The following is a 12,457-nucleotide window of genomic DNA, read 5'->3' as shown; positions in this document are numbered from 1 at the left end:
ATGACTTCTTTTAACAATGCTTCTTAATTATGGTCCACTTCGTAATTTCACTTGATAGTTTAGACAATATAGGCTTGAATATACGATATAATTGATTATAATAACGATTCACTATTTATTTATATTGTTTAAATTAGCACATTTGCCAATTGGTAATTTTTATAATTATTAAATAATCCTAGCAGACAGATTAGAATTAAAATAAATTTTCTTAAGAGATTTCACATACGTCTTGACTTCGTGAATTCTGAAAAGAATCTGTTGAGTCTAGTTAATTAGTGCGTGGTACCGGATAATTATATGGAACAAGTAAAAGTATTTGTCTTTTTATGTTAAAAAAAAATTAATAATTAGTTTTTAAGCCTTTATCTTAAAGACAACACTGCCGTAGTAATCATTACTTGCCATTGTACAGCGATCAGCATATTTTTGCTTTAGACTCCATTGTTCCGAATTCTCAACAAAAATTATTTTTATGTTCATATATTAAAAATATTCAAATTTAATATCCATAAGCTACAAACACATATCCCACTAACAAATGATCAAATAAATTATATTTATCCATAAAATGCATTATTATGTCAGTAAAAACGTCTAATAATCATATTTTTTATTTCATGAGAATTATTTATTAATATTAAGTTATTCTTAATTTATATTAATCAAATAAATTATGACTTTTTATTTACAAAATATTTACATTTTCTTGTATCATTGTAATAACAATGTTTTTTACTCATTATTAATATTAATCAAATTTTTTAATATTTTTCATAATTATCAATAGATAAATTTCCAATGCATCTGTTCCTTTATTGGTACTGTATTACACATTTTGATCCAACTAACTCCAGATTTGTCCCTATATAAATATTTTTTTATGGCTTGTCATATAGAAGGGTTTGAGTTTTTTTACCCCATCTGTTCCATGGTCCATTCGTGATAATTGATAAGAAATCTGATTGAAAAAGTATCGTAACGGTCCAGAAAACCGCATTTATTAATGAGAAATTAAACTTGGTTGACCACTGTTACACTTCTGCAACAACTTTTTCATGAATTTTTTTAACTGAGAACGTGCAGCAACATTTTTTCTTTTAAAATTATTTGTTGTTCCAGATTATATTTTGCCTACATTCACATATTACTGCTCATTCATTCCTTCTTGTTTTTCTTAATAATTTGATTAAGTTTAAAGCTTATGTATATTTTATATAATTTTCGAACTTTATTAATTTTGAAAGTGACGGTTATAATAAGTGTAAATCCTATTATACTAACTAAAATGACTGCATGTAATAAAGACACATATAAGAACAGATTTATTATCCATCATTCCATACTTCTCAAACAAATGTTACTTTACATTGTTTAAGTATATACATAAAACATTTTTCTATTTCTATGAGCTTACCCTTTTAAGATATGTTCATTTTGGTTCCTTACACCGTTTTTACACTTTGTACCATTTTCCTAGCTGAGCCCCAACATTGAAGCCAAGCATGTTTCATTAAGTTGGCTGTAAAGGTCGGCAAAGCACTTGCGAGAGTATTCGGCAGCCATCTTCCGAAATGCCCTCCAGAAGCTAAACCATTCTTTTTCGCTTCTCCCAAGGTTGCCAGTAGGAAGAACTTCTCAATACCGCAGGTCTCTTCCCATTTCTTGATGCAGAACAAGGCCGACACCTGGATACCAGGCCTAGGATCACCGACAGCCTGAAGCAGAGGGGGGAAAAATGTTTTGATGTATTGCTCTGAAGATGGACCCATAGAAGTGACAAGTGACTCGATTAGAAATATTGCTGTCAATGATATCTCTAAACTGCAATCTGAAATTCGCTCGGCGATTATTGACGCCGCTTTCCTCAAAGAAGGAGAGTTACTATCGATGGGGTCCGGAGCAGAATTTACTAGGAACTGTATCCTTTCCAAAGAAAGCCTCCTCAAGTTGAGGTCCTTGTCGCTCAAATTTCGTATGATTCCACTCGACAAGTTCAATTCCATTTTATTCTCATAGTCTTCTTTAGGGCTTTGGGCATTAGTGGGTACCTTACCTAATTCAAAATTGTATTTGCGATATAGGTTCTTCAACAATTGGTCTCTTACGTCGTTTCCTGTAGTTCTTAGTGTAATTCTTTGCTTTACACTGGCTTTAATCCTCTTAGTAATTTCTATATCCGTACACTCTTCAGTATTTCCATCGTGTATGAAGTTTTCCCAGTTGGGGTAATTTAAGAATAAATTATCAATGCTTTCGTCGAACTCCCAGTAACGTTTTGGTTCCATTATTTCATCTGTTAGGCTTAAATTTTCACTGATAAATTCCTCGTTTCTCTCTTCCGTGTAGCTGGAATCGCTTTTATAAAATGCAGTGATGGCATTATCCTCTTTTCTATCTTCACAAACTGGAATAAAGTCATCGATTACCTTATCTCCATCTAGACAACTGCATTTTAAATGAGCGTATTCGAGACAACATTCGTCTTCAATGCAACTCGAATCTGGATCGCTATCAATATACTCCTCATCAGATTCACTTAGATCATTTTCATTAGTTTCATGAAATTCCTTCTCAATAGTAACAGTATCCTCCCCATTTTCGTTGTTAAAGTTTAATTCTCTGCAAGGGTCAGGATGAGTTTCTTCTTCATGAGGAATTACAACACTTTCAGCAAATTTTTTAATTTTTACCAGCATGAATTTTTTTACATGGCCCAGATGAGGCTCCATGGACTTCTGATCGACCATCCGCATAACCGTCCCTAATGCTTCAACAGCACTGCGCCGAATATTGAAAAACTTACTGTCCAAATCCATAGTCAAGCAACTATAGTACGTCTTCATGCAGTCCTTAGTCAAATCCAATCTCGATTTTGAGAAACATCTGATTAAAAACATATTGATTTCTATCTTGACAGACGGATTCCAGTTTTTGCTATATATCGAACTCACTGTGGTTTGAAGTTTTTCAAGATTTGTACAATCAAATATAGAATCAATGCATTCTCGTACATAGATCGTCAAATCATTTTGTTTTACTTCAAATTTGCGGAAAAGAATGGGCATTGACACCGGTACGTATGGTTCGAAATCGGTCTTCAATGCTTTGGCACAGAACGTAACACATTTCACAAAGGTACAGTTGGCATCTAAAGGAAAATCCTTATTTCCTAAGTACATCAGCAATGAATCAATCCAAATCGAACGATTATTTTCTTCCATAAGATGGTGTAGAATAGTTTGAACACAATAATCCAGCTCATACCATTTTTCTAAACTGTTCTCTCGTACATAGAATTTCTTTTTAAATTTTTCTAGAAGGTTGAAAGGGTTTTGTAAGTAAGGTACAATGGTATTCTGTTTGACTTTAGTTGTTAGCTGTAGGCCTTCTGCTGGACAGATACTTGATTGTGTGATAACTACCGAAGTATTTTCGAGCCGGAACTTATTAAAATCATGGCCGTTTAAGCAGATATCTCTCTCGAATATTTGTGTCCTTGTGATATCTCGATATTCGATGACTGTGTATGGATCAGAACCATCACTAGACAATAGCTGCTCTGCGTTGAAGCTTAAATTTCCATTACAGCTGACCTGGCTTACGTTTTCAGTGTCGATATCAACATTGGTGATTTGCTTATTTACAAGTGAGCTGTCAGCACTTACTATATTATTTTCCACCACAGGTATCAGTTGGTCAGAGGGTAATACATTATTGATGGAATTTAAAATATCAGGCGTCGCCCATATTGTCAAATCTTTCAGTAATTTCTGAACCTCTCCTCTTACACAATTGCCTTCGATGTGCATAATAGGTGATAGGACCGATATCAAACTCTTTACTTCCAACGCAGTAATGCCGAACTGTTTTATTCCTTCACCGATAATGTACAAGCAAATTTTCGCTTTCTTCTTATCACTATTTTGCTTTATTATATCTGTAAGTACTCCATTTACGATGTGATGTTGCTTTATTTTAATATAACAGAAAATAATGTCAACTGCTAAAGTAAAAATGCAACTTTGATTGGACTCAAAACAAGTATTCGCTATACCTCTCACGACATCTTTTGTAGTTTTAAAAGCCTGACCACATTTCTTAACAAATATCAAAACTGCTAACAGCCCTTTAATCAGGCAATTTGCATTTTGATCGATGACGAAATTCTTCACAACATCTATAAAACTGTTCCATTTTGTAGAGTTTTTATCTTCGATCTGGAGAAATATTTCAAATGCCTTTTGATAACCCAGCAGCCTAATCTTCCAATCGTCATGGCCACAAGCAGATTCCACCGACAGGTCGAACAATTGCAATTGCAATTCCATAGATTGAACTTTGATAATTTAAACCTAATTTTCGAAGATAACCCTACACAAATTTATAAATCGGTACCATGTGATTAGTATTTTGTTCACTAATAGCATTTATTGAAACAAATGATTTTTTAAAGGCGGCGTTTAATTTTCGTACAGGGGCTTAACTTACTTTTGCTGATACAAGTGTAAAAGTGTGTGGGCATATAAGGTCGTAATGAAATGTGTCCAAATATTTGTGTCAGCGACCAGTTTTTCGAAACGTATGAAAGTGTGTTGTCGGTACCCTCAAACATAAAACTTATTTGAACACATACAAGTGTGTTCTGCACGGGTATGACGACCCGTAGATGATGGATGGTGAGTCAAGTGTTAAGTGGCACTTAAAACTTATTTTTCGGGAACATATGACCCTAGAGTGCAGTATTTTGGGTTTACTAGAGTATTTTTAACACTAACATACGGAACTATTAATGGGCCACAAGTCGTTTTGGGCAGCATCCGAAATGTCAACTTCAAGATCAAGACCAAGCCTGTTTCACTATCCTGATTTGGACAAGTAACATTGACTTTTATATTATGGCGAAAAATGTAATATATCTCGATTTTCAAACTAATTAAAAATAAGTTTATGTAAGCATATGGGATTAAAAGTCGTATCCACTACATAGTAATATGGTTCCCTCTCTAGTAATTTTGGCAAAAATACTGTAATAATATTCTACATAGCAAGTACTGATTATTGAAAATTGAGATGTTTCTTTGCTATTAAAATAATTTATTTTTTATATACTTTAAAAATTTCTATTTATTTTTAACAAGTCAGTAATCATCTGTGCTGGGCAACTCATCCTTTGACAGTCTGGGGTATTACAAATATTCTATCCAATTTCTATAAAACATTCCAATAAAAGAAATATATTTGTAAGATTATCGACTCGAAAAATATCATTTAAACTATTAAGTTTTTGGATGAATTTAATTTGAAATTCATTTTAAAAAAATGTTCTATGCATACTGAAGCATGCTCGAGAAGCATTATATTATCAATCCAAAGTATACCTCTAAGTAATAAACCTGGAAAAGGCTGACAGTAATTAGTTCAATTAGTTTTACTCCCGCATGGGTTAATTGTTGTGCGCAATTAACGGGGCTTTACGATCCCCCGAGCACCACAGTACAGTAAATCGCACGCTTCACACCCTAACAGTACCCAACTCATTTATACTGACACTAAGGACATATATGTACAAATACTAGGAGCTAGCGCCGCCCTGCGGCCAAGGTGAATTCAACAGTGGACCTGCTGTACTAGGGCATTAGGACCTTTCTGACTGGGTCAATTACCCGCCAGGAAGTAACTATACAATTCATAGAAATCATATTAGCCACGGAACTGGAATGACAAATCGGAAACGAGATGGCAGGAAAAAGGACTTTAGAATAGGTACTTAGAACACAAAAACTATCACAGGAAAGGCAGTGGAATCATGGAGGAGATCATAAAGTATGAGGTGGACATTCTTGATATATCTCAAGTAAAAAGGAAATGAGTCTGGATAAGGGATATAATGTCATATATTCAGGAGTCCCTAAAGGTGAATATGCTAAAGAAGGAATCGGCTTTATCATTGGTAAAACACTACACAATAATCAGTGGTTGAACAACAACAGCTCCGATGGTATGGACACGTCTTTAGAATGGGAGAAGACAGAGTGTCAAGAAAATGTATGGAGGAGAGGCCGACAAGTAGAAGACCACGAGGCAGACCTAGAAGGAGTTATATAGAGCACATCCAATGATTAGGTCAGAAAATAGGAAAAACACTGGCTCAGATGAAGATGCTTGCCAGTGACAGATGTGCAGACCAAGTGGTTAGAGGCTTCTCCACACTGAAAGGCACTGGAGGATGAGAAAGAAGAAGGAGAAGTTTTACCGTATCACATATTGATGAGTAGTAATTACAACTCATGGGGTCAGGGTTTCAGTACATTGTAATGAAGTACTGTTATTAGACCAACGGTTGTGCAAGGAGGTGATTTGGTAAGAATCACGCTCGACCGCCAGATTTTTACCCGATGAACGGTACCCAATTTATGAGGCTGGGTGGACCCCAGAACCCACAGGGTTGACTCACGGCTACAGTGTATTTTATTATGTAGGTACATAATTACATAATAGGGTACTTATTAGGGTATATAATTATAAAAGTACATAATAAGATAATTATTAGTTAAAAAAAAAGTTTAATAGTTTTCTATAAGCTAAAATGAAAAATGTGACTGCTGTGACAGTTTACTGATAAAAGTGTTTCTGTAAATATGTTCACTCATTTTTAATGAAGAGGAATGAAATACAAATTTTAATTGCATTTGCATACATTCAGGATTAAATGCTTATATTTGAGGTAAAAATGTATTTAAAATCCTTATTTATTTTTAATAATTTATTTTCTGGTTCAACAACAATATATACAATGATATTATTAGTCTTATGACCCCGTGTATTAGGAAATTATTAGTCATATGTTTACTATCTTAGAATGATATTAGGTACGCCAATCTCAATTAAATAAATTATCATTATTATTGTAATTGGTATCAGTACCTTACATACAAATAAATCTAAACAACCATCTTACATAAATATTACTTATTTCAGATGAGGCGCAGTGTTGCTGATTGTATGACACTTCCTTACCATGATGATTACTTTCTGCTTCGCTGGTTGAGGGGTAAGATTAATTTAAAAGTTTTTATAATTATATTTAAAATTTAAGTTTAATAATTTTTAAATATATTCAAAAGTTTTAGGAGTAAGATAAATTGAAAAAAACAATTTTATATTCTTCATCATATATGATATTAATTAACACAAAAAGAATTATTTTAACTTTCTATAAATAAACCCTTCAATCTCTCGTGGGACTAAATGCTGAATAATTTACTAAAATTATTTATCTGTGTGTAAGCTCTATTCTAGTAATTTCTCTAGATTTCAAGGTTTGAAGAAATAAAGAAGGATTTTATTTTTATAAAAAGAATGTCAGTAGAAGTAGAAGTCCTTTAGATTATTAAGATTATTTTAAAATATTTTAAATTTATTCTGAGATAAATTCTGTCTAGAAGCCTGAAATCGAATGGCCTCACGTCATTATTTTTAGAATTACTGTTATATACTCTTTAGAAAGGACTTCTATTTTGTTTTCAAGCATTGAGCCCAAGTGTCAAAGGGCTTATAGTTTTTTATTTAATTTTCATAAACCTCAAAATAATGTCTATAAAGTCTACAAATAAATCAATTTATTTAAGAGTTTAGGGCTAATTTTTTTGAATAAATTTGTGTTCAGTAAAATATAAATTTCTAAAAGTACATAAACAATTTAATACAGCAATCGAAAATAGCTAGAGTTGAATGAATCAAAATCAATCAAGTACAATATCTCATCTTTATTTAGATGCTTTCATCTGCACCAATAAGGCAGTACTGTTTACAATAAATACTAACAAAAACAAAAACAAATTTAAAATGAACAAGGTTCTGATAACCAATGCATAGATATTAGTATTAAATATTGATTATTGAAGTAAATATTTCTAATATAAGCTAGAATATACTATTTCATTTTGCTATGCTACTTCGGATTTTGTGTATTAAATATCAATAATTTTCTTTTTCAGCAAGAAACTTTGATCCTGTAGCAGCTGAAAAGATGTTGAGAGCTGTAAGTTATGATTATTTCACAAATTTGAAATATTTTATCCAGTCTCCATAAGATATCAGCATGAAAGTTGCTAATAATAGCCCTTCAATATTACAACTACATCCCAGAAGAATTAATTACATTCTTTTTTTTTTTTAGTCCATGAAGTGGAGGGAGTCTTGGGGTGTAGAAACAATACAAGATTGGCCAACTCCAGAAGTGTTCAAACACTATTATCCATGTGGTGTATGTGGTTTTGACAAGGATGGATCGCCTGTGGTTGTTATCCCTTTCTCTGGAGTAGATATTTGGGGTATGCTACACTCAGCGACCAAGGCAGATTTCATCAAAACAGCTATTAAGTAAATAAAATTTTTAAAATTAACCAATTATAAATACATCGGATATTGTTTATGATGACCTCAGATGTAATGACATCATCAGTTATAGTGTCAATTATTTCCACATCCTAAATTCCTATTTCATATTATATAATGTGTGTAGTGATTGGTTATAAAGATGTTCGACTATAATGACTGAATACGCCTGGTGCCTTGGTCGTTATAAAAGATATCAGTGTATATTTTAATTACAATTTATAATGATATACAATCAACACTTTAATACAGTGATCCTACATTTTTTTTTTACCTGGGACTACTTTTATAGTTTATCTCCCAAGAGATGGGCACCAATGTAATTAATTCTTTTATTGATTTAAATAAGTGTTATGGGCCATTCGTAGCCAAGCGAGTTAAAGCACCAACATTGACTGCATGGATAACAGTACAAATTTGGCCTTTGGGGTCGACTTTTATTTCTGCGATGGTCCCGCAAAATGTAATCCTGACCCTCCACCATGGTTAGAATAGGGTGGTAACCTGTATATAAACACCCTCTCCCACCTCTGTATGTCAGAAAAGACCAGGAAGGGGATCATAAAAAAAGTGTTAATAAAAAATTTAATCACAAATAAACAGGTCTTAAGTAACAGTTCCTTCACTATTGCAACAGATATTGATGTTTATATTGATAGTAATGTTTATTGATCATCCTGATAGTGCTACTGTATTGACATAACAGCGATAGTTATATATATTACAACAGGTTAACCTTTACAGAGTTAAAAGGGTAATTAAATATAATTGGAGTTATTAATTATATTAAGTATGTTTTGGCTACAGTTTTTCCATAAATTAAATGACAAAGTTTATAGAAGAAATTAAATTTAAATGACAGACAAAATAAAAGAAGAGATTGAAGATAAAAAAAAAATTTGTATTAACTGTTTTCTAAAATACACCCCTGAACATAGATAGACTGTTTTAAAAATCAGAGTATTAGTACACTGTTGTAAAATTAATAAATAAAGGAAGGCTAATAATTCCTAAAATAGAAAAATGCCAAAAATTACATAATAGCCTGTGAATAATAAACCACTAATTAAACTGATTTTTTTTCCCTTAGAACATTGGAAAAAACACTAGAAATAGCAAGGGAGAAATCTGAAATACATAATACATATGAAGCTACAAAACTCGTGGGAATACTAGATATGTCCGAGTTCAATCTAAAGCAATTTGCTTGGAGGCCAGGTAAAGAAATTCTTCAAAACTGTGATTTTTAATGACAAATATACCATTCACAAAATATTCTAAATAACTCATTAAATTGGATTAAATTATTTCTTTTAAGAATATTTAATTTATTAGTAAACCAATGTTATTGCTATTACTTAACACATATTAATTAGTAAAAATATTTATCATTCTGGAAAATAGATTATTATAAATGTTTTTATTAATTTTACAGCTGCTGAGGCAGTAATCAGTTTAATACAGATATACGAAGCAAATTATCCCGAAATACTTAAAGCTTGCTACATCATTAACGGTAAGTGTAAAACAAATGACTCTATCACAAGATGATTAATTTAAAAAATAAATTTTTATAATAGAATTGAAACAATGGTTATGTTTTATTCCATCAGAATAATAAAATTTGTTTCTATGCTCAATTATTCCAAAAAATGGTAAAAAGTTTAAATATTTGTACTTATAGAATTAAGAAAAGTAAATTTAAGGTATAATAATTATAATAGCTTTAATCTATATGTAAAAAAGGGAATGGTTCTAATGTTTATCCGCAATAAACTTTTCTATAACTGAACCGATTTACATGCTTTTCTTTTTCAAATTGTTTCGTGTCATCATAAAAAAGTAAAAAGCTACTGAAATCCTTAATTTTTTCAGTAAAAAAAAAAAAAAATGGTATGAACAAAATTAAACATTATTGGCATGTGGCTCAGAAATTATACATTTATTTAAATGTTATCAAACACCAATTGATTGGTTTCTTTCTAAAAAATAAGAAAAATGTATAACTGATTACATTAAATAATATTTTATTCACAAATAATTATAAAAACCTAAACAAGCTTCGTGTTAAGTAGGTCACCAAGTAACCAAGTAAACATACCCTTCGTGCAGGTGTTCTGTAAGCAAATCCATTAATAGTAGTTATGAGGGTACATTTTGTAATTTACATATCCTGGAAAATTCTATTTGTATGAAAAACCTGTACTATGATTATATTTTTGGAAATTTGGTACATTCCTAAATGTCTCTCACATAGTTAAACTAATCAGTATCAATGATATTCGGGTAAAAAGAGGAACATTTGAAAATATCCAAATAGTTGAATTCCCCCTTTCAACAGAACACTAACAATATGCGGAAAATAATTGAGTTAGGTAAAGAAATAATAAGGGTTCAAATGGTGTAAGTAATAAGGATTTACAGCACACCTCTTCAGATGTGTGCAAAATTCTAAACAAGGTAGCACAAATGAAAAAGGAATTTAAAAAAAAATTATTCTATGAGAGAGAATATAAAAGTTCATAGAAAGATGTATGGTATTTTAAGATAGAAACCAAGGAAAACAGGATAAAATCATGTCAGAAAACAGGATAAAACCACCTTTACTATGTGTATCAAGATGGCCCTGAAGATGAATCTAATCAAACAATTCATTAGTTTCTAAAGTAATTTATTATGAATTAAAGATTTACTGAAGTCTAAAAATATCAGCAGCTAAGTTATCAGAATTTAAGTCAAACAATAAATAATGTGTGTATTTTAAGCTTGATACTTATTTAATCTTGACTAAACTAATTGTCAATTTTGTTTTTAGTTCCCAAAGTATTTTCATTGGCATTTTCTGTTGTGAAAAACTTTCTTAATGATTATACACTAAGTAAGATAAGGATTTTCAAAAGTGATCCAAATAAGTGGAAACCTGTTCTCTTAAGCCACATACCTCCAGAGCAACTGCCCATGATTTACGGAGGCACATTGAGTGATCCAGATGGGAATCCTCGATGCCCATCAAAGGTTAGAATACATTTACTTGTCTTATAAAAATTAATATAAATATTAAGAACTACAGGGAGAGAGAAATTCCCTATTCTACAAGCAGTGGTGCCCAAATATATTGCTGTAAAAATACACAGCATACTAGTTAGTCTGTTGTTGGATATAATATAAATATTAGCATAAAGTGCTTAACAAGGATGTTAATTTTTTTTTCATTTTAATTAAATATCACAATAGTGTTTTTTTTTAACAAGTTATATTACATTTTTTTTTGTTTTATTTTAATCCTCTCTATTCCACTATTATTCATCTCAAATTTCTTTTTTTCCAGTAATCTCTCATTAATACACAATTTATTCTACAAGTTTTATTTAAATTTATGGCTGATCAAATGTTAAAACCCAGTGTGCACACATAAAAAAAAAAGAAAAAAGAAACCAAAGTTATTTATTAATAAAAATTTAGAACTAAATTAACATAAAATAGTATTATTAGTAATAAAGTTAATAACTAATAAATAATTTCTTGATTGCAACTTTCCATTGTTCATGTGAGAACCATACTTTTCTGAGGATTTATATTCAGAATAATCTTTATGAGTTGCTTTTAGAAATTCTTTCTCTAAAACCCTTGTTACTCAGAGGGTCACCCACTAATCCTCTGAGGACCGCACATTCTTGGCCACTACTTCTGTTACAAATATTCATTTATTCAATTTCTATTTTAAAAGCATTTCCATTTTAATAATGTATTATTATTTTATAGTTTTCTGGTATACTTAATTAATAAAAGTTAATTGCCGTGTGTTTGATTAATTATTTTTTTTCCAAAATCCTCATTTTAAATAGTTATGATTTCAAATGAATCATTTTAGTTCTTTAAAAAAATCTAATTTAACAACACTACTACTTTCAAGATCTTTTTAAACTTAATTTATTTTACTAATTTCATGGATTGAAACCTGTAAATGAAAAAAATTACTTGAGATCAAAGTGACAATTGTCAAGGATTTGCTGATATTTTGATAAGTAAATAACAAAAGTATTAAAAAAATTAAAAT

The 12,457-nt window shown here is 31.0% G+C and overlaps 1 protein-coding gene across 3 annotated transcripts in view; it reads left to right on the top strand.

Moving 5' to 3' along the window:
* LOC106677520 (SEC14-like protein 2) overlaps positions 1 to 12,457 on the top strand; it is a 180,884-nt gene that overhangs the window by 163,976 nt on the left and 4,451 nt on the right. Inside the window, exons 1-7 of one of the 3 annotated variants that reach the window (XM_014415505.3) lie at positions 4,530 to 4,679; positions 6,982 to 7,054; positions 8,001 to 8,044; positions 8,183 to 8,385; positions 9,491 to 9,618; positions 9,836 to 9,916; positions 11,216 to 11,415. In XM_014415505.3, coding sequence (XP_014270991.1) covers positions 4,677 to 4,679; positions 6,982 to 7,054; positions 8,001 to 8,044; positions 8,183 to 8,385; positions 9,491 to 9,618; positions 9,836 to 9,916; positions 11,216 to 11,415 — 732 coding nt within the window. In that variant the 5' untranslated portion in view covers positions 4,530 to 4,676. Of the gene's footprint in view, positions 1 to 4,529; positions 4,680 to 4,769; positions 4,911 to 6,981; positions 7,055 to 8,000; positions 8,045 to 8,182; positions 8,386 to 9,490; positions 9,619 to 9,835; positions 9,917 to 11,215; positions 11,416 to 12,457 lie in introns of those variants that run through there. The other 2 variants (XM_014415503.3, XM_067045654.1) reach the window with 2 other exon arrangements.

The sequence above is a fragment of the Halyomorpha halys genome, unplaced genomic scaffold (assembly GCF_000696795.3).
Source record: "Halyomorpha halys isolate HHAL.00 unplaced genomic scaffold, Hhal_1.1 Scaffold101.1, whole genome shotgun sequence".
Classification (NCBI taxonomy): domain Eukaryota; kingdom Metazoa; phylum Arthropoda; class Insecta; order Hemiptera; family Pentatomidae; genus Halyomorpha; species Halyomorpha halys.
The sequence above is the reverse complement of the archived record's forward strand: the minus strand, read 5'-3'. Positions and strand labels throughout refer to the sequence as shown.